The sequence below is a fragment of the Urocitellus parryii genome, chromosome 6, assembly GCF_045843805.1.
Source record: "Urocitellus parryii isolate mUroPar1 chromosome 6, mUroPar1.hap1, whole genome shotgun sequence".
Classification (NCBI taxonomy): Eukaryota; Metazoa; Chordata; class Mammalia; order Rodentia; family Sciuridae; genus Urocitellus; species Urocitellus parryii.
The window spans coordinates 98,136,072-98,158,776 of record NC_135536.1 but is presented as its reverse complement, the minus strand read 5'-3'; the positions used below and the strand labels follow the sequence as shown (position 1 = coordinate 98,158,776).

General features: G+C 44.6%; 1 protein-coding gene across 1 annotated transcript in view; it reads left to right on the top strand.

Moving 5' to 3' along the window:
• Myo5c (myosin VC) overlaps positions 1 to 22,705 on the top strand; it is a 92,434-nt gene that overhangs the window by 18,365 nt on the left and 51,364 nt on the right. Inside the window, exons 7-13 of the mRNA XM_026391409.2 lie at positions 768 to 849; positions 2,020 to 2,127; positions 8,237 to 8,343; positions 11,564 to 11,829; positions 15,901 to 15,982; positions 18,645 to 18,785; positions 20,602 to 20,727. Coding sequence (XP_026247194.2) covers positions 768 to 849; positions 2,020 to 2,127; positions 8,237 to 8,343; positions 11,564 to 11,829; positions 15,901 to 15,982; positions 18,645 to 18,785; positions 20,602 to 20,727 — 912 coding nt within the window. The remainder of the gene's footprint in view (positions 1 to 767; positions 850 to 2,019; positions 2,128 to 8,236; positions 8,344 to 11,563; positions 11,830 to 15,900; positions 15,983 to 18,644; positions 18,786 to 20,601; positions 20,728 to 22,705) is intronic.

The window sequence follows — 22,705 nt, the reverse complement described above, 5'->3', positions numbered from 1 at the left end:
GGATCATGAGTTCAAAGCCAGCCTCAGCAATAGTGAGGCATTAAACAACTCAGTGAGACCCTGTCTCTAAATAAAATACAAAATAGGGCTGGGGCTGGGGCTCAGTGGTCACATGCCCCTGAGTTCAATCCTCAATACCAGAAAAAAAAAAATCAAGTTATCTTTCTAGAAGATAAAAACTGAAATAGGCTAAGCAGTTGGCCTGGTTTTCATATTGGGAAGGAATGGGATTAGAGCTAGTGAAGGAATGGGCCAGGAGAAAGGCTTTTTCATCGGTAAAATATAGAAACATCTCATAGCCTTGGCCTAGAAGAGCAATGGGAAATCTTGTACTGTATTTCAGGAATTCTTACAAGTTTCATCTGGTATGAATTACATCATCGCCATTCCATGGATGTTTTCATTTAATAACATTTTCTTTGTGGTCACTATTTTGAAGATCTCTGGACACTCAGTTTTCACTCAGTTGAGAGGACAGGCCTGCTTGTGCGCTGGCCATGAACATGAGTGTCCACATGGTCTTGGATGTTACTAAATACTGCTCCAATAATTTTAATGCAAAGACTTAAAAAAAATTTTTTTTGGAGGACAGGTACTGGGAATTGAACCCAGGGGCACTTTACCACTGAGCTAAATCCCTAGTCCTCATTTGGATGAACAGAACTGTCCATCCAAATTAGCCATCTAGAATCCTCTCATTATAAACCTGGAACTTTTACTTGCAAAAAAATTGGTATAATTTTGAGGTCTTTTTCTTTATTCTACAGTCAGAAAATGAACGGAATTACCACATTTTCTATCAGCTTTGCGCGTCTGCACAACAGTCGGAATTTAAACATCTTAAACTGGGTACGTGATGAATGGTGTATAGAAATATCTCTTTTTTGCAAAGGTTTAAATTGTTGGTTAATTTCTTCTTACTAGTATAACACAACTTTTGAAAAGTTTGTCTTTTGTCTAAAGACATAAAATATCCTTTGGTTTCAGGGATGGAGTTTATGCATCTATACCTAAGAAAATAGATTCTGGTTGGGGTGAAGGGTGAGTCCAGGACAGGAGTTGCATCAGCCCTGGGACTTCTTCTCACAGCTTATTGGATGATTGTGGTCATTAAGCTAGAATCACCTCAGTAAGGACTGCCGACAACTGGCTTTGCTTACTGCTGCAGTCTCCAGGGTTCATTTTCATTGGAGCATCCTTAGAGAGTTGTTTTTCTAACATGTATGACCTCACCCCATCTTCTTAAACAAAGCCCCTCTATCATAATTTGATAAGCTAGAGGCCATTTGTTATTTGAAGTCATAGTTAACTATACTTCAAGGACAGTTAAGATGTACAGCTATTTGTCCATCAGCACTGATGGCCTTCACCATGGCTGACACAGCTCTCCTCCCTCTCTCCTCTGATGGGTGAGAATTGTCAGAGGTAACTTTTGAGTGTGTTGGAGTTGAACTCATACATTCTCATTCTGGAGAAGTTGCTGGCACTCTTGGAATCTAAGTTTCTTGTGCTCGCTTCGGCAGCACATATACTAAAATTGGAATCTAAGTTTCTGCAGATTTTACATGAAGATAATACCCAGGCTTAATACCAACAGAATATAAGAAGCAAAATGTACAAGAGCTTTCTGAAGGGTCCTCTGTTGTTTGAATATTAAATGTGCATGTGTGGTGGCTTTGTAAGGGCATATTTATGTCAAAACTCATCAAATTGTACATCTTAAATGTATGAAGTTTATTATATATTCAATAAGCCTCAATAAAGTTGTGTAAAAGTGTTAATGCAGGAACAGAAAAACATTTTAGAATTAGGCCTAAATTCTTGCCCTGCTGTCAGCTGTGGGGTCTTGAGAGTCATTTGCTTTTTTGGAGCCTCAGCTTCTACATGTGCAATGTAGAATCCTAAGGCATAAGTGGAAAGCATGTGAAGTGTTTGAATATAGCTCATCCAGTGTGAGTTTCTCTTCTTGTGTCTGGTAACTATGTATATCTTACTTTTTTTTTTTTTTTTTTGTCTCAGGGAGTGCAGAAGAATTTAATTATACAAGAATGGGAGGCAGTACTGTCATCGAGGGTGTGAATGACCGAGCTGACATGGTAGAGACTCAGAAGACCTTCAAGCTACTGGGTAAGTAAAAATATCCTACTCCAGGCTATGGCCATTTCCCAAAAAAGAAAAGAAAAAGAAAATCAAAGAAAGAAGAGAAAAATCAGGGATCCCAGCATCTCTGTGTTCTGAAGACTCCTAGTAAACTCTAATTTCAGGATGATACACTCAGAACATATCGGCAGACTAAGTGGCCAAGGCCCTTAGTCGAGCCAAGAAGTCCCTCACTTTGCCCTCGTGCTTGCTGGCCTGCTGTTAGAGGCATGGGCTTCACGCCCTGCGGATGCTCCTAAGCCCTCTGAGCTGCTATGGAGAAAAGTGGTGACACAGAGTTCTGGTTCAGTTCGGAAGAGAGTTGTTGACCCCACTTGGACTCCAGAGGATCTTGATAAGGAGGCTAATGAGATGGTAAATACTTCTGTGGAGCCTCCCATGCATGGGGCTCATCCAAAGCACTTTATCACCTGTATTAACTCATTCTAACTTTTTCGCCACCCCATGAAGTGGGTGTTGGTATTTTTCCCATTTTACAATACAAACTAAGGCCTACAGGTGGGTAGTGATTTACCCAAAATCACATGGTTAAGGTGGAGCAGAACTGGTTTTTGCTCTCTGAGGTCTTAAAATATCTCATGTTTATATCAAAAAGCAAATATCTCACTTGGATGCAGATCCTGAGGGAGCAAGGTATCTCACAGGGCAGCCAGAGGGTCTCAGTCTTCCCCTGCAGTCGTTGTCCGACTCGGAGCTCATGTTCAGAAGGATAAAAATAGTCATTTGCATTCTCATTTTATATTTGTCTAGACATCCACCTGTGACTGCCTGTCAAACTTCTGATGAGTGTGAGAGGATAAGCCATTTTACATCTTAATGAAATCTCAGGCCACTGTTTCCTTTGCTGTGGCCTGATTAGCTATATTTGAAGGTAAAAGTCAAAGAATTTGAGATTAAAATCTATCAAAGTAATAGGAAAGAGGAGTAAAGTTGGATAATTCAGAGTGAAAACCAGACGGTTTCCTAAGCAAAATTATTCTCCCTCAAAACTGCTGCAAGAAGGGTGATTTGCACATTTCTTAATAAGATAAACACTCTTAGTACTGATTAACAGTTTCTTAAAATAGTTGTAGTCATATCTCAATTTTTGTGTAACACATTCCATTGAGAGGGAGCATGGCATGGCTATGAGAAAGGGATAGTTAGCCCAGCTCCGGCCAAGTTCAAGGTGACCTTGGTCCCTGTGCCTACCCTGACTGTGCTCCCCCCCTCACTTTTTAAAATAAATATATTTATTTATTTTATTTATATATTTTTATGTAGTGCTGAGGATCGAACCCAGAGCCTCACACATGCTGGGCGAGCGCTCTACCACTGAGCCACAACCCCAGCCCTGCCCCACCCCCCTTTATACTCCTGTGTACTCACTCCCACCTCCATAACATCCTCCTCCTCACAGCGCAATGACACAAAGGAAATACAGTGTGGGCTTTCAGTTGACATCCTAGTTGGCATGACTTAGGAGGTTGCTCTCTCTGAGACTCAGTTTTTGACTTATACGATGGCAATATCCCTGACCTTTTAGGACAGTTGGCAAAGAAATGTGCATAAGAGCCCTAGCCACGGCCATCACCCAGCAGGTGCTTGGCCAATACTGCTGCCTGCCTTCTCTTTCTCTCTCTCTCTCTCTCTCCCCCTACTGTCCCATCTCAAACCATTGCTTGCATTAAACCATCTCCTCTTCTCACACAGCTTATAATTATGGAAGATCAGCAGTTTGCAGCAGTTGTTCCTATTGTATCACACAAATTAGATTACCTCCACAAATTTCCATGCCACCAGAGCTGAGACTAGGATGAGGCCAGAGAGGCACTCACTCTCAGAGTCAGAAAGCGCAGGGGGTGACCCTGGTGCCTGACCTGGTCTGCCCTTGTCCCAGCCCTGCACATAGGCCTAGATTTGTAGACACAGCTCTGAGAGTTTTGTGGAGAGGTAGAGGACAGCAACCTGCCATTCCCCTAGTAACAGGGCTACCACCCTGCTGTATGTGGTAGATGGGTGGAAAGATAGGGGTCCTCAGCCAGGGGCAGGGGTGGCTGAAGAAATCTAGGACCATGGCAGAACCTGCTTATTCCCAGGACTAGTTATTTAAAGATGATAGTTGATGATTTCCGTGTCCTCTCAATGCCTTGCATTGGCAATTAGACCTTTCAATTTAGTATTTATTTATTTGTTGTCAAGCATTTTCTCCAGTTTTTTTATGCAAACATGAGATCAACCTGTGACCTGGCAAGTGTCAGTCATTACTTCTGGGTATCAGTTTCCCCATCTGTACAGTGGAGATATGAAAATACCTAGTTATTCCAATTATCTATTGCTGTTTTCCACATTTAGTGGCTTCAAGTGACAGCTCCTTAGAATATCTTTTGCTTTTGGGTTGACTTGACTCAGGTGGGGAATATCTTACTTGGGGACTCTCACATGACAGTGGCAGGAGCTGGATTCCTCTCTTGAGGGCTGTGACAGCTAGAACTTCTGGGGCTGGGTGGGCATCTCTCACTTCAGTGGCCTTATCCCTGGACTTCCTCACAGCATGCTGGCCTCAGGGTAGACAGACTTGTTATTTGTAACCAGCTTCCTCCAGAGCCATTTGCAAAAGGTTTAGATGGGACATGTAGGACTGTCTGTGAACCAGCCTCAGAAATCATACAGCATCACTGCTGCCAGGTCTCTTTAGGGATGTTACAAGGAGTAAGAGCCAGTGTCTAAAGTGGTCTAGGAGCTGTGCCATGCTGTGTCAGTGTGAGAGGTCAGGGCACTTCCATGAAAGCAATCACTAAAAAATGTCCTAGACCCAGGGTCAGCACTCTGGCAAGTTTTGAAAATCTACTTTTATTAAAACAGCCATCGTCATTTGTTTGTGTATTATCTTTGGCTGTTTTTGTGCTACATTGGTAAGGTTGAGTAACAGTGACGTAGACCTTAGGGCCTGCAGAGCCTCATAAGAAAACCTTTGCTGACCCTCATCCTAGATGGTGGAGTGGACATGGATGCTGAGTTCTTTAGGGTTTTCTCGTAATCTGTGGGTTTTATGAAGCCTGCTTCATCGCAGTGAGTCTTGTCTAAACTTGGAAGTCTCCCAATGACCCCATGCCAGGCAGGCGCCAGAGGTCCACTGACTGGGTAGGATGGGACCAGATAACCTCATAGTCACCCTGAGATTGCCATCATCACATGACCCCACAAACAGTGGTCGAGTGCTATGTCAATTTCATGATCTCTAAACCTGTGCTTTCCAACCCAGAAGCCACAGCTGCAAGTGACTGTTCCATTTACTTTTAATCAATGTGAAATAAAATGTAAAATTCAATTCCTCAGTTGTACTAGGCATGTTTCTAGTGCTCACAGCCATGTGTGACTAACAGCTACCTTATTATACAACACAGCAATGGGATTTCTCTGTCACCATGGAAACCTAGAACAGCACATCTAACAATGCAAATCCCTTGCTTATACTTCTGGTCCCATTGACTTGTCTTTTTGATTGAATCTTGGTATTATCTTTCTTAGAGATCATCTCCAGGGCAGACTGCCTATCTTGAATCACATGGAGGTTTACAACACACTTGGACACATCATCCTGTTTAAAATTTGCTTGCTGGGCATGGTGGAACAGGCCTGTAATCCCAGCAGCTCAAGGGGCTAAGGCAAGAGGAGCACAAGTTCAAAGCCAGCCTTGGCAACTTATTGAGGCCCTAAGCAACTTAGCGAGACCCTGTCTCAGAACTAACAATGAAAAGGACTGGGGATGTGGCTGGAGTTCAATCCCTGGTTCCAAAAAAAAAAAAGAAAGAAAAGTGCTTAATGATTGTTGGTTGACTCGTCTATTGGTGGTGTTTGTTATAGAGAAATGGGCAACTTAGTATCGAGGCCATCTGGTTCAATACTCAAATCTACTCCACACCATGCCCCACGAATGAGCCTGTGGACTCTGCTCAGAGTCCTTTCCTTTGCCTGGCCCCGGGTCCTAGGACACACTGGGGTGAAGTCAGGATGGCTTGATGAACTCTCAGGTCTTGTCACATACTGCAGTGGGCAGTGGTGCTAAGCTGCCTATATAATAAACACCTAGGGTGACCTTGGGTGAGTTAGTCCTAACATTTCTATGCCTTCGTTTCCTCCTCTGTAAAATGGGAACAATTCTAGCACTTCACGTAGTTGTCCTGAGCATTAGATGAAAGTCCCACTCGCTTTCCTTCTGGTCCTGCTCCGAGGTATCTTAGCTGGCTGAGAAGCAGCCCCCTGAGGAAGCGGAAGGCTAAGAGTTTTGGTAGAAAGCACTTTTCCTCTGCTCTTTCTTCCTCATTTGATTCACCCACTGATCCTTGCCATGACCTCTGACCTCTGACAGAAAGAACAGCCTGGAAATGGCCAGACCCCACCTGGACCTCAGGCTGGAGAACCACCACCAGGCTGCTGCTCCTCATAGTCTAATCCAGGCCGGTGTTACTTTTGTGTGACTTTGACTTCACACATCACTTCAGAGTACTTATTCCACCTTTTTCTTGATAGAAGGCATGGAGTAGTGAAGGGTTTCATTATGGATCACAGAGAGCTGAGAGGAGTGCCAGGAGAAGATTCCCAGTCTCTGCATTTTTAGTTGCTTTGCTTCGCCCCTTACTTACCTGTTATTTATTGCGTGGATGACCTGGGAGATAGGTCTGTCCTTCTCAGTGTGTGTGTGGCAGGAGAGTCTGGGGGGTTAGCTAGCTCCAATGGGAAGGCAGCAAATGCCTGGTCTGGGTTTGAGCTGCAGTCTTCCAGATATTTTTGGTTTGGAATCTTTGGGGATTTCAGCTTTATTTAGGCTTGGAAGTAGAGAAGACTCATTAGGTCTTGAAATTATGTAAGCATGTCACCTACCTGCTAATAAAATATTCCAGGTTTCCTCAAGTGAGAAGAGTGGGTGGTAGTCGCTCTTCTCTGGGCTTGGGAACTGCTCCATTTTGCTTAGAGGGAGTAGGGGGAGGCATCGGCTTCCACTCCAGTGCGGACTCAGGAGTTTGGATCGTGCTATGAGAGAGCCCAGGTGTCTGTCCCCGCTTCTGGACTCAGCACACTGCCACTAACACACACTGGAGGGAACTTGACCCAGCAAAGCCCGGCTCTCGGCTGGCAGCTTCTTTATGGTGATTTTCAGGGCTAATAACAAAGTCTTGCCAGCAGCTAATGTCGTTTCTTTGCAGTTCCAGGAGGTGTGCTGATCCTCTCATGAGGACTGGATGTGTAATATATTCATAACTCATATTCCACCCACATCAGCCAAGGCCCTGGGGAAACATGCAGTAAACTCAAAATAGGATTGAAGAGGGTTGGTCTACTTATGAAGGGACCAACACAAAGAAGTAGATGGGACCTAGGCAAGACCCAGGGGCAGTGGAGACCCTGGGACAACAGCAGAGCTGTTCTCTGCTCCCTCCTTTTCAGGCCCAGAAGTGTTCTGAGAGCCTACAAGGAGATTTAGGTGGTCAATATCAGGTCAGGAGTGGGGACCTCTGGCCACACAGCTGGTCAGAGGCAACTGCCCCCAGGGCCAGGGGAAGACATGCTTAGAACTTCCCTTCCTCCTTCTCGTTGATCTGCTAGGGCTCCCCACTAATCCAGCCCAGCCAGGGGCCAGAGGGCATGAGAGCCCATTGCACTGGTCCTCAGAGGTCAGTTTCCTGAGATCAGAGAATCCAGAGGGGCAGATGGGATCCCACCGGCATCCCACTTCAAAGAGAATTCCAGGGACTCATGAGCAGAAAGAGAAAAGAAAAACCTTCTAAATAAAGAAAGCACACAATAAATAAGAGCTGATTCTCCTAGGAACCCCGCATACAACGGCTACTCTGACATTTGTTTTTGCGCTGCTCCCCAGCCACCATGGCAGAGGGGAAGCAGTGTTCGCCTTGTGTGTACAGGAGGGTTGACTGGAGAGAACAGTGAGCCAGCTTGTCCCTGGGCCCGCTTCATGCTCCCTGTCCCAGCTTTTAGCACTGATGGTACCAGAGGGTCTTGAAAGGATCCAGGTGCTTCTCTTACTAAGAAGAAAAGAGATGCAGCATCCCTAATTTGGGGAAATATTTGTTTTCAGGTTTCAAGGAGGATTTTCAGATGGATGTTTTTAAGATCCTGGCAGCCATCCTGCACCTGGGCAACGTGCAGATCGCAGCAGTGGGCAACGAGAGATCCTTCATTAGTGTGAGTCTTGTTTGTTTGTCCTTTATGGGTGGGAGGTTTGTGGGAAACAGGGCTCACAGTTGAGCTGCCTTTGCATTAGCACCAGGCTCAGTTGGACCAGCTGGGCAGACTGGTTTAGCAGGAAGGAGGAAGCCAGGGTTTCCTGGGGTTGTCTTCAAAGAAGAGAGCCTCCTCCCCTTGAGATGGGGGTTGGTTGTTTTTCTGTTTTGTTTTTTCTTTTCTTCAATTCAACAGATATTTATGAAGCATCCATTCTGTTCCAGGGGCTCTGGAGAACAGCATTGCAACATAAAAATCCTGTTGTGGATCTTGTGATCTGGGGAGGGAGGGCAGGAGGCACAACAAACCATTGCAAGTTCCAGGGCTGATGATGTCTGTCATGAAGGAAAGTAAAGCAGGGTTGGGTTGCACGGGAGCCATGCCTATTGTATAGGGTGGTCAGGAAGAGCCTTTCTGATAAGGTGGTTGAGGGCAGAGACCCAAGGGAGATGATGATACAAATCACATCTATATCTAGAAGGAGAACTTTGGAAATAGAGGAAGCAGCTAATGCACAGACCCTCAGAAAAGAGATGGTATCTGAGAATCAGAAGTCAAGTCAGCAAATCTAGAGAATGGCGAGTGTGAGTCAGGATGGTGGATGAGACCAGAAACGGGGAGTATGTGTTGCAGATCATGTAGGGTCTTCAGTTTTGGCCAAAACACTACATCCTAACACCGGCTCCAATCCACATCAGAGTGCCAGCTCCCTCTCTGAGAATATATTCCCACCTAGATTCTGCAATAGTTTACTCTATTGAATGGACACAAGATGACGCTTAGCAGAAGTCTGTTCTGCAACAAATATTATGAGCAGAGATCCTGGGTAGGGGGTATGTTTGGTTAGTCTCATCAATGTCCACATGAAGAAGAGAACAAAATGAACAACAGGTAGTAAAAATTCATTTCCATGAAGCACAAAATCAGCACACCTTTATAAATTTTTGTATTACTACATCTGTCTTCGTCCACTCTGGCTGCCATAATCATACACTGGGTGACTTTAACCACTGAAGTTTTCTCTCTCCCAGTTCTGGAGGCTGGAAGTCTGAGATGAGGGCACCAGCAGAGCTGGGTTCTGGTGAGCGCGCTCTGCCTGGCTTGCAGATGGCTGCCTTCATCTTGCATCCTCACTTGGTGGAAACAGCAGGCTCTCTGCTGTCTCTTCCTAAAACCCATCATGTGGGCCCCAACCTCATGACCGCAGCTAACTCTAATTACCTCCCAATGGCCCCGGCTCCAAATATTTCACTGGAGGATAGCTTGAATGTGTGAATTTTAGAGGGTACAGAAATAGCCCATAACCATGTCTTTATTCATGTCCCCAAAATAACTGATGGGAACAGTCAATAATTTTGTGCAACCTGTGATTTCTTAACTCTCTGGCACCTGCAGTTTAGGGAGGAAAGAGCCAGGCAGAGCGGAGGGTGCACTCTGGCTGGGTGCTTTGTCCTGTGGCCTGTGGCCAGGAACTAATTCTCCTTCTGCTCCAATTCTTCCCCTTCCATCCCTGCAGCATCCAGACCTCACCTCTTAGTTGATTCTCAAATGGCTATTAAGTTGGGAGAGGTGACCTGGACCCAGGGTGAGAATATAATGTGCTTTAAATGACAGCTCCCCCTATTTCCTTGCTCGTTTATCCCAGAGAAGCTGAGCTCTCATAGACTAAAAGTGTGATTTCCACCCAAAAAAGATTGTCACATTGAGCTCTATTCCATGAATTTTATCATAAAGGTGGCATTTTGGAGGAGAAATTAAAATCGGTAGACGAGAAATTTTTCATTAAGTATTCTAAGAATCTTGTAGAAAATTACCAGCCCTAGCCATAATCCCAGCCACTCAGGAGGCTGAGGCAGGAAGATCCCAAGGTCAAGACCAGCCTGAGCAACTTATTGAGACCTTCTCTTAAAATAAAAATTAAAAGGGCTGAGATGTAGCTTGATGGTAGAGCCCTGAGTTAAAAAACCAATACCATTAGGAAAAAAAGAAAGAAAGGAAGGAAGGAAGGAAGGAAGGAAGGAAGGAAGGAAGGAAGAAAGAAAGAAAGAAAGAAAGAAAGAAAGAAAGAAAGAAAGAAAGAAAGAAAGAAAGAAAGAAAGAAAGAAAATTGTCAGTTTCATAATCATTGGTCTGGCTTTGGTACACACATATAACTCACTTACATCAGGCACTTAGAAGGATGGCCAAATTAAATTCACTTGAAGCCTTTTAAAAATTTTTTTTAAACTTCTGCATCTTTGTATTTCCTTCCTAGCCTCACCTATAGCTGAATTTTTTTACTTAAAAGGTTTTGTTCCTTCTTAGAAGGAAGGAAACCAATGACTCTGCCAATCCCCTCTCCAGCAAGGAGGTCAGGCACACCAGTTATCGTGGTGTTGGTCAGAAGGCAGGTGGGTGGACAGCGAGGAGGTGGCAAGTCTTTTTAGATTGCTTCCTCCTGATGCTTCTAAGAAGCAATCACACGGATACGCTGCTGGGCTGAGATGGAAGGTCCCCTGCTTGAGACCATCCATGGTGCTCAGTTGCATGGCGTCACATCCCCAGGCTAAGTGGAAAGAGCTCACAGTTCACGCTGGCTGAAGATGAACAGGAGCTTTGCTGCCCAGTTCTGGAGGAGGAGTAAGAGTTGCTTGGTGCATTCAGGATAAGTCCCCCACTGCAGCCCTCATGTTGGCTGAAGAGCTAGCCCAGTTGAGGAAACCCCACCATCTCTGTCTGCCACAACATCCAGGCACCTCCTGGGCCAGCCAACCTAGGTAGACTCCTGACTACACTAGGTGGGCTAGTGGGTGCACATCCTGACAGATGACCTGGTGTGGTGCTAAGGGAAGAGAGAGGGCTGGGGGTTGTGTCCACGTGCACAGGAGTAGGGGCAGTGGCTTCCATGACCGCTATCATTATTGATGCTCTTTGACCAGAATGAAGATGTACAGGTGGGACACAGCCCTGGTGGGCCCACCATCACAGCCATGGTGCCTGCTCAGGGACAGGTGTGGGATTCGTGTCACTAGAGTCCCTCTTGATCTGCTCCACTACCTTAGGCCTGGTCTCCCTCCTATCAGCTCCTCTTCCACTCTCACACAGGCCCCAGTGCAGGCAAGGGACCAGGACCAGGACTGGTGGGGTGGTGCTGCATTAGATGTCTGAGCAGTCCTGACAAGGTTTGTGCTTGCTTTTAAAGGAGGATGACAGTCACCTGAAGGTGTTCTGCGAGCTCCTGGGTCTGGAGAATAGCAAAGTCGCTCAGTGGCTATGCAACCGTAAAATTGTCACAACCTCTGAGACAGTGGTGAAACCCATGACCAGGCCCCAGGCCATCAACGCCAGGGATGCGCTGGCCAAAAAGATCTATGCTCACCTGTTTGACTTCATTGTGGAGAGAATTAACCAAGCATTGCAGTTTTCAGGCAAGCAGCACACTTTTATTGGTGTTTTGGACATTTATGGGTAAGATTCTCTTCAGTGAGCCTGTTTTTTCTCACTTAGATGTCAATGATCACTTGGGTCTGTTTTGAATTTTGTGTGTTTTTCATGGTTACAAGGATGGGGTTCTCTGTTTTCCATGTATAGACTAAGTGCACTCTCCTGGGCCATGGTATCTTTTATTCAGAGTGCATAAACAAATGTGAAACTAATCAGGCCAACATCAAGCGCTCATCACATGCCAGCACCCAGAGGTTTCCATGCACTTTCTTTTTGAGTCCTTAAACAACATGACGACTGTCCTCGTTTTAGAGTTGCAGCAATCAAGGCTTGGAAAGAGTCCATACCTTGTTCACAGCTGCCCCACTGGCAGGAGAGCTCAGTGCTGTGAAGCCTACTTCTGTTTCTCCCAGAGGCCCCTGAGGCATACAGCCCTGCAGCACTTTTCTGGTTCATAGAAGTGATAGTCACAGCTGACCAGCTCCTGGCCATGCTGCAGGGCCTGAGGCTGATTCAATTTCTCACTTGCACCCGCCTAAATAAAGCCTTTCCCAGGGTGGGATGATAAGCTCCACCCCTTCTCCCCGAGATCTACACTTGGTTTTACCCTGGACTTTGTTCTTTTCCTTCTCTCTACCCACCCTGCTTTTCTGAATCTCAGATCTGGCTCCAGCTGAGGATGCCTACAGAGTGGCAGAGTAGAAGATGGCATGGAGCAGAGCTTGAGGGGTTTGTCACCACCCAGGCTTCTGTTTGTTAGCAACTGGCCCCAGATGCCCTGTCCCTCCCCCAGGACCACCCACCACCCCCAACTTTTCAGGAGGAGAAGGGGAAGTTTGTCCCATGAAAGGCATTGTAGAGTATTCCACCTAGACTGGAAGTCCCCACGCCCTGGTGACAAGCAGCTCAACTGACTCTCCCCATGTAAAGGGAGAGCTAGCCGTGCCCTGGGACTTCACGCCCCTGCTGCTGCCTGCTGTGGACATGGGGAGGGTTTAGGGGCCACTGCCAAGCCCTTGAGCTTTCACCCAGATAGAGTCAGCTCTTCCCACAGCTGATTCAGGAGAGACAATGCCACAAAAGAGTCACTGTTTATTTAGACTCTAATACATATGGCTCCCAAATAATGGTTTATGTCAACAGTTATAAAATACTAATACATTACTGGGAGAGTCTAGTAAATTATTTACCTTATGTTGTTCCAAGAAAGAATTTGAGCAGCCAGTAAAATTTTAAGTAAACTTTAAAAAAAGGATTAGGCTAGTTTAAAATCATCTTTCATAATGATGGGAATTTGTGACTATTGTTATTCCAGGTTCTTCTCTGTGTTTTAAAAACTAACTTTCAAAATAAAGGTGTATGCCTCTAATCTCAGGGACTCAGGAGACTAAGTTAGGAGGATAGCAAGTTTGAGGCCAGCCTCAGCAACTTAGTGGAACTCTGTCTCAAAATAAAAAGTAAAAAGGGATGGGGGTATAGCTCAGTGGTAGAGTGCTCCTGGGTTCAATCCCAGCACTGCCAATAAGTAAATAAATAACAGAATATATTATTTATGTATAATATATTTAAGAATATATTATTTCCTATTTTCATCCAATAAACAAACATTTGCCAGTTACTATATTGGGCTGTAATTGGAGTAGACTCAGGGTCCAGGCCCTCTGGGGACTTAGTTTCAGTGGGTAGGCAGAAGGTAGGAGGGAACAGGGCTGATACCTTGGAGGAGTCGGTGAGTGTGCTGGAGGTGAGTGGGATGGGAATGTGAAGGAGCAGCAAGTGAGGAGCCTGGCAGGCCAGCCAGACTCGGGTCCAGTGTGCCTGTGGACCACTGAAATAAAGACTTTGGTTTTTTCAGCTAAGCTGACAAACCTGAGACAAGAGTATTTGTGAATTACAAGAACTTGTTCGCGTATATTTACAATTTTAATTTAAAAATGGAATTCCTCTTCAGAAATTATAAAAGTCATGTGGCTGCTGCCACCTATGAATTCATGGTCACCCTCTAAAACGCAAGTGCCCCCTCAAAGAGGCAGAGCTCTAGCGTGGAGCAAATCTTTCCCTCTTTCTCCAGCATGCCTGTGTGCAGACTAACCCTCACCTGTGCAGACCCCAAACTTCTGAGAGCTCAGCTTGACCTGGAAATAAGGAAGCGTTGGAGGACAAGTAAACTCTTTACTCTTTGAAGATGAGTAAAGCCCAAGTTGTGAGCTTCGAGGTTTAAGATTCAAGTGAAACCAAGGCCATGACTTTTGGTTGGAAAGAACTGGGTCTGAGAATCAGAGCGAAGGAGTAAACTCGGTAGCAGACCAGCTGTGTGTCCCCCAGGGAGTCACAGGACCTCTCCAAATTTCAATTCCTGTGTCTGTTAGACAGGCCTCTCACAGGGTTACTGTGAAGGTCAAATGGAAAATTATGAAGGACCTTGAAGACCATCAGTGTTGTCCAACTGCAAAGTGCTATTCTACTCAACGCACCTCTGGCATTTTAAGTCATAGGTTTAGGTCTTCCCATAGGTTTCGTTTGAAACTTCAGAGTGCATGAAAATAATCACTGACATTTGACATTCTGCTTTGTTCTGGAAAGCCCCATCCTTGGTCTGGTTGTGGGCTTTGGAGCATGATGAGGCCCATTTGATTCTCCCCCAGTTCTCTCCTCCTTGTCCAGATCAGCCTCCAGACTTCTGAACCACCGAGGATGAGGTGGAACAGGGCCACAGAGCTGTGTGCATCCTGCTGCTGCTCTGAGTCCCCCTGAAGCTGTCTAGAGGACAGTGGAGGCCCTTATCTGGCCAGGAAGTTCTAAACTGAGCCAAAATGGCTCAGTCAAGAGAGACTCGGGGGCCCCATGGTTGGAGCTGGCAGAATCTCTCAGGATTAGAGCGATTAAGAACGAAGCCTTTGGAGGCACCAGGAACTGGGCCAAATAGCCTTCTGGCAGCACTTGCAGGTCCTCGCCATAGTCACCTTCCCCTCTGTACAGTGGGGTCACCGAGTCCTGCACATGGGGCGGAGTTAAGGTGAAAGGAGTTGATGTGTGTGTGTATGTGCTGACACCTAAAAGCCTGAGCCAGTTCCTCCCAACAGGGTGCTCCTCTGGCAGGTGGCAGATTTGGGGTTGTGATTTGTTTGTCCTGCACCATGTTTTTTTACAAAGCGAATGATTCACCTAAAAGTTCAGATTTCTGCCCTTTCTTGGGAATCAGGTGATCTAATTTCCCAGCCTACATTCATCTATGGCTGATGCAGCTGGCAGGAGCCAAGTAGCAGTTGCCCCTAGGACAATCCCATTTGCCATGGCTCCTCGGAGTTCACTGTTGTGTGAGAGTCAGCCTGTTTCCCATTTGTGCCTCCTGCCTGCCTGCTTCTGGCTCTTGAGTTTGCAACTCCCGGGCAACCACAGAGACAGCTATTGAAAGCCTGAAAGTGGAGGCAGGACCATTTGTGCCCTGCCCCATGTGGGGTCTGTGGGGCCATGGGATATTAAATGACCTTGCCTTTTCCTTCCAGGAACTGCAAAATCCAACCTTGGGGAGGGAAATTCATGCTGCCTCTCTGTGCAGTGGGCAGGGAGTGAGGATATAGGACCCACATGACTTTCTCACTGAAAGCATGGACAGTCCTGTCAGTCTGGCTCACAGCTAAATTCTGACACAAGCTGTGTGATCTCAGGCAAGTTTCCCAACCTCTAGAGTCATTTCCTGGTCTATAAAAAGGGGATGATAATGCTGGCATCAGTGTTGTATGGATTAAATGGGTACATCATATTGGGACATGCCTGTTTAAATGCCTGGCTTTGGGTAGGTGTATTGTACACAACCAGATTCCCTCTTGGAGATAATGAGGAAAAATGTAATTTATAAACTTCCAGGATATTAAAGCTGGAAGCCTAAAGGTATATTTAAAACTTGGAGAAAACAGCAAACTTTTAAGCTATGAAATTTGTCAGAAAAGAAAATAAAACCTCTGGATTCAATCCTAGCAACACACACACACACACACACACACACACACACACACACACACACACACCATTTGCCTATAAATGGATGCATATGTCCTACTTCCTTTTTTTAAATTTGTTTAAACTGTATTTCAGTTTTGAAACCTTTGATGTGAACAGCTTTGAACAATTCTGCATCAATTATGCTAATGAAAAGCTGCAACAACAGTTTAATCTGGTAGGTACTTTTCTACCTTCTTGGAACTAGTTCTCAGCCCTGAGCCAGTAAGAGGCCTGGTCTTGCTTTCCTCCATCTTCCAATTTCCCGATTGTTAAGGGAGCCTCATGCTGAGTCCCTGTGCCACCTTGTGGCCATATTTTGAAATCACACCCTCTTGTCTTCCATTTCATCCTTTTTGAGCCTCCAGCCAACTTTTGAGCTTTGGGTCATCACCTGCCCAGACCCTCTACGCAGCCAGGATAAACCATTTAGTTTCCTGAAGACTCCACTGTCTTGTGAGCCTCTGTATCTTTGCATCTGCCTTAACCCACCTGCTCCTGTCCTTTCCCCATTTCTTCATCTTCACTGGGAGAACTCAGGCTTGTTGAGATTTACTCTCCATGAGGGTCTTCTGTGCTGCCCTCTGTCTTTTTGGGGTTAGGAAACATTCTTCTGTGCTTGCTTCTATCACATGGAATTATCATTATTCGCATGCATGTCTTTAAATACACGTGGGCACTCAGAGAGGCCAGGTCTTGTGTTCTTTGTCTCTCTTGGTTCAGTGCCTGCCTCAGTGCATCAGTACTAACAGCAAATGGCTGAGGAATATGGGAATGAGCTTCTGTAACCTGAATTTAAAGCAAGTCATAGGTAGTACCTTCCTAATTACAAACTCAAATATGTCCTCTGGTGGAAAGAGAGACAAGAGATGGATTCCAATTTTTCCTACAGTGGGAAAATTCATTTATTCAAAAGCAAATTTGCTGAGTGCAGAGTATGTATGCCAGATGCTGAATTGAGTGCTGAGATACAAAAATGGATAAGACACTTAAAAACTATTAGCTATGTGTTACTTATGGATATTTTGGCATTTTGATATTGCTACATGTATTAAATACAATTGTCACCTCTTTAAGTTCCCTGGATGCAGGAATTTTATTGAATTCATTCTTTGTATTCCCTAGCAGCACTTATACCTTGCTTCTAACCAGAGATCAATGAAATTAAATTGCTGGATATCAGTCTGTGTTGGCTCTACCACAAGCTAGTATGGTACTTTTATGCCGGCTTCTTCATTTTGAGGTTTGGCTATTTAAGAGCCATCTGAAATGCTAAAATGCTTTAGTCTTTGGGGCTGGGGGTGTGGCTCAAGCGGTAGCGCGCTCTCCTGGCATGCGTGCGGCCCGGGTTCGATCCTCAGCACCACATACAAACAAAGATGTTGTCTCCGCCAAGAACTGAAAAATAAATATTAAAAAAAAAATGTCTCCTTTTAAAAAAAAATTAAAAAAAAATAAAATGCTTTAGTCACTAGCATTGTCCTTTAGCTTCCAACTTAAACTTTGGCTTCATTTCCTTAGAAAGAAGTTTGATTCCTGTTCATAATGGAAAATGCATTTTAAAATCCTAACAGTTACTCCAAGGAACAGCTTATCACTGTTAGTACCGAGCATCCGGGCATTTCATTCTCCTACACAACCCCCAGGAGAAGACAGCATGACACTGGGGACACACAGGCTTTGGCTTACACCCCTCCTCTCCTCCGTCTTTGTGTCATCGTGCAGGCCCCCCGCCCCTGCAGGGTGTTACCCTCACAGGTCACTTGATGCTCTGCTGAGGACTCTCATCTCTGGGCTGTGCATCTGGCTGCTGCTGGGCTGCACCAGATGCTCAGAGGCTCAACAGGAACAAGTTCAGGAGTGAACTGGCTACTTGCCCTCTTAGCCTGCTCACCCTTCTACCCGCCTTGCTCCTTTTCGTGGTTAAACCAACAGGGTTGACCTGGGTCCTAAGCCCACCATTCACCCTATCCCCTGTCCTCTTTCCTGCTCCTCAGCCCTCCCCTTCCCCTAGTCCTTGCTTTGCTTCCCACAGGGTCTCAGCCACCAAATAACACTGGGCTGAGTCTTATGGTCTCTAGTCTTGCCCTCTTCAAAGCCACCCCAGGTGTCATCATGACCTTCCTGCTTTTTCCCTCATTGGCCAGAGGCCACAGGACCCGAATTCTCTGGGGAGGACATGAAGGCTTTGTATAATCTGACTTGTGCCATCCTCTGCCATCTCATCACCTCCCCATCACTGTGGTACTCTATAGCCTGTACAAGGTTCACCTCTCCACCACCTATTGAGCTCCTGACCCATCCCCACTGGGATCTGCTGTAGGAGCTGTTCTTGCTCCTCCCCTCAGCCAGCCACTTATCGGCCAAAACTTCTTTTGTCCTCCAGGGGAGCCTGAGCCCTGTCCCCTGGGAAGCCTCTTTGGCCCCAACAAGTCGTCCACACAGATCTCTAAGTTGTGGGCTTCTCACAATGGCTGTGCAGCAAGCATCCTCAGATGGCTGCCCTTGCCTGCCCACCCCCCGGCCATTCTGCTGCAGGCCCAAGAGGTTGAATCTGTTGGGAGCAGGGAGGGCCTCCAGGACCACACTGAGTACCATGCTGAGATGGTGGTGACACCAGGAGGTGGGGACCCACTAAGACCGGGTGGGACAATGACAGTTATACCCACATTAGAAGCTCGGGACGTTGGTCCTGGGAAAGGGGGGTTGCCAACAAAGATCTTTCTGTTTAAACTTTAATGTAATCATCAACCCTTTAGCTGTTTTCCCCAATGCTTGCACCCTGCTCTTTGGGAGCATACTCAGTATTATACTTACCATATGAACTTTTGGATACCCAGCATGTCTTTAAACTTGAACAAGAAGAATATATGAAGGAAGACATCCCTTGGACTCTGATAGATTTTTATGACAACCAGCCAGTTATTGACCTAATTGAAGCAAAGATGGGCATTTTGGAATTACTGGATGAAGAATGTTTGGTAAGTTTAAAAAAATTTTTTTAATGATCTTATCCTTTTTTTTACCTTTATTTTTGAACAATATTTGTAAAGTCTTATGTCTTACCTAATTGATGGGATATTAATTCTGGGACAGTAATGATAACAGGACCCCAGGGGCCAGGTGACCCTCCCTCCCTCGGCAAATGCATGCCACCCTTGGGCAGCAGACAGGACATCTTGGTGACGTCCAGCAAGGAGGTGGCCTCTGAGGCTGCACCCCAGTGCACCATGTGCCCAGAATAGGCCTGGAAACAGCAAATGACGCCCTGCTGTTGTTAATGACTCACAAGAAATGAGTTTTCTTTTCCTGGTTCTTGTGAGTCACCAGGAGGTGTAGCTGGAAAACCAGCACCATATGATGTAGAGAAGAGGTCTCTAGGATTTGTCCTGTTATTTTTACCCTCTGGGAGGAGTAGCTGTACAGTGGGTCAGTCCAGCAGTGTTCCACCAGAAAAATCTCCAAGGAGTGTTAATGTTTTTGCTATCAATGACATATTTTGATGCTTTTTTGGGTTTTTTCCCCAAAGATTTATTGTATTAAAAATAATGATGATGGGGCTGGAGTTGTGGCTCAGTGGTAGAGTGCTCACATAGCACATGCGAGGCCCTAGGTTCAATTCTCAGCACCACATAAAATAAATAAATAAATAAATAAAGATTAAAATAATAATAATATTGAAGACTTTTGGTGATTTCTCCTTAGAATTCTCCATTCCAAGATTCGTCTCACAAATTGTCCTTTCCAATGCCACCTGAGCCTCAGCCCTTATAGTATGTAAAATTAAAGGGCAGGCATCAGGGCCAAGAGTTCTGGAATGATCCACAAGGCACAGGGTGCCAAGGCCAAAGAAGCTGCTAGGAAATATTTATATCTATTCTACACAGGTATTTCCTAGGTGAATCATAAACACCTAATGCAGAAGTCACTTAGACACAGTGAGGTATTAAAGTCACAGAGTTTGGGCTGAATTTAACTGATAGTTTCAAAATCACCAGCATCAAGAACAAGTTTTACAAGGAGCTCAGTTTAAAGAGGCAAGATCTTAATTCAAGGTGGTCGTTACTTAGGTAAGAAAACCCATTATTCTGAGGCAGATCTGGAGAGGACACAGGCAGGTGCCAGTTCTGTCCCACTGTGCCGAAAAGGAAGCCATGCTCCTGTCATGGAACCCATTGTGTTTTTCCTGAACTCTGAGACTTCTTTTGGAAGAATCACAAAATATTGCCCATTTTTATTTCTGCATAAGTTGCAGAAATTTTATTAAAAAAAGTGATTACACAGCCATTTCCATTTAGTTTAAAAAGTTCTGTTCTTCTAAAAGGACATTGGTATACCCATTTAAATATCACTACATACCACAAATTATACACAATTATTAGTCAACAATAATTTTAGAAACTACCCTAAAGGTTATTAAGATCAAAGCTAGATTAATGTCTACAGGGTTCTTGTTGTTGTTGTTGTTTTAATCAGAGAGGGAGGAGTTGGATGTGTTGGTGCACACCTGTAATTCTAGTGACTTGGGAGGCTGAGACAGGAATATTACAAGTTCAAGGGCCAGCCTCAGCAACTTAGCAAGACCCTAAGCAACTTAGTGAGACCCTGTATAAAAATAAAAAATAAAAAGGGCTGAGGCTGGGGCTCAGTGGTAGACTACTCCTGAGTTCAATCTCAGTATCAACAAACAAACAAACAAGAAGGGAGGGCCTCCACCTACATCAGGGCTTTTCTCCCCTCCATCATCTTTCATCTCTCACTTTCTTACTTGCTGTTTGATTTGCTTTTCTCTTCCAGTTACCACATGGAACTGATGAAAATTGGCTTCAGAAGCTGTATAATAATTTTGTCAACAAGAACTCCTTATTTGAAAAACCCAGAATGTCAAGCGCATCCTTTATCATCCAGCACTTTGCCGATAAGGTACAGTGAGGTCTTTCGAGTTCTCTACCCAGGAACGGTGCTGCTTCCCAAAGGAATGGCTGCAGTTTTTCTGGAGGGGTTCAAATCCCACGTAGCTTGTAGCTTTGATGAAGGATACCTGCACAAATGTGTCTGGGTAATGATGCTTAATTTCTTTTTATTACAAAGTATGTCAAGTCTTGGGCTGGGGATGTGGCTCAAGCGGTAGTGTGCTCACCTGGCATGCGTGCAGCCCGGGTTCGATCCTCAGCACCACATACCAACAAAAGATGTTGTGTCCGCCGAAAACTGAAAAATGAATATTTAAAAATTCTCTCTCTCTCTCTCTCTCTCTCTCTCTCTCTCTCTGTTAAAAAATGAAAAAAAAAAGTATGTCAAGTCTCAACTGGACTGTTTTAAAGACAAATGTGTCATTAATGGATTTTATTTCTGATTTTTAGAATTTTGATTTTTGACATTTGGTAAATCCATTAACCTTTTCCAATTTGTTTTCCCTATAAGCTTGTGATAATCAAGCAGAATAATTGTTTTCATCGATGAAAGCTATTTCTTTTTGTGTGTGTGGTTTTCCTTTTTTATTAAACCAGAATATCTTTATTATAGTGACAACATAGGTAACTCAAGCTGATCAGTTTTCAATTTCATCTTTGTTTTCCGTTCAGCTCCTTTTTATCTTACTTTTTACTAAGCAGATATTACTTTTGTCAGGAGAAAAATAATTTTAAAAATCTCTTCATAGAAAGCTTAGGAAATAGAAGGCAAAAAAGAAAACTTGTCATAAGTGCCTGCCCTGAATGCACACTCTTGTTTGTTTCCCTTCCTTGGGGGAACTCCTGCTCTCTGTCCATTTCCTACTGGCTGTTACTGGGGGCTGGACGAGGGGACAATGACCTAGAAAGGGGTAACACCTTTGAAGGCCAGAGGAGTACTGTTAACTATGATGCAATGCTTAGAGTCTTTTACATGGGTCCCTGAAAAGATGCCTATGAAATAAATGATGGTATGCCAAACTGTCATTCATGATGTCAGGGTTCTAGTTTTGCGGGGAAGAGGAAAAGAAGAAACAATTAAAATCCATAAAAATCACATGAGGTTCAGTTCAAGGGTCTATCTTTATTCATAGTTTTTATACATATCCTTCTCTCATCTACTACTTCCAAGAAGTACCCCTTTAAAAGAACTAGCAGCATTTTGGACTATGTGCAGGAAAAAAAAAAAAAAAACCATACACAAAAACTATAGGTTAGATTAGATTCTGGGTCTAATCAGCCGAAGGAATAAAATCCTTCTGAGAGCAAGGTAGATGGGCTTAGATGCAGCAGCTTGCTCCGTAATCCCTCAATCCCAGAGGTCTCACAAAGGCACCCAGCTGCTTGGACCGCTGGGTCTGCAAATGGTCTCCCTCAACCCACAAAGCTCTCTATTGGGTAGACCTCCGTCCATTTATACTAGTGGTTCTCACATGTTCAGGAAGAATTTGTGCAAGAACCCATGTACTTCATTCACAGGGCAGTGTTTACAAACAGCCAGTGCTCCTGGTTCCTATTCCACCAGCAAGGACTCTTCCCCACCTTGGGGCTACCAGGCAGGGTCCATACCCAGGAGAGACTGCTCCAGACCTCAGCACCCCAAAAGGCCTGTCTGCTCAAAGTCAACTCTTAAAAATTTTGTTTTTGCAGTGCTGGGGTTCAGACTCAGGGCCTTTCACATGCTAGGCAAATGCTCTACCACTGAGCCACATCTGCAGCTTTATACTTAATTTTTGGTGTATTTTTAATTTATTTTATATATATATATATATATATATATATATATTTGTGTATTTTTAATTTTATATATATATATATATATATATAAATATATAAAACATTAAATCTTACAATCCAGAGATAGAAACTATGAGGTTTTGAATGTTTAGACAGCCACCCTGGATTTGCTTGAGGGATTTGAGAAGCCTTACTAACCAGAAAGTACATGG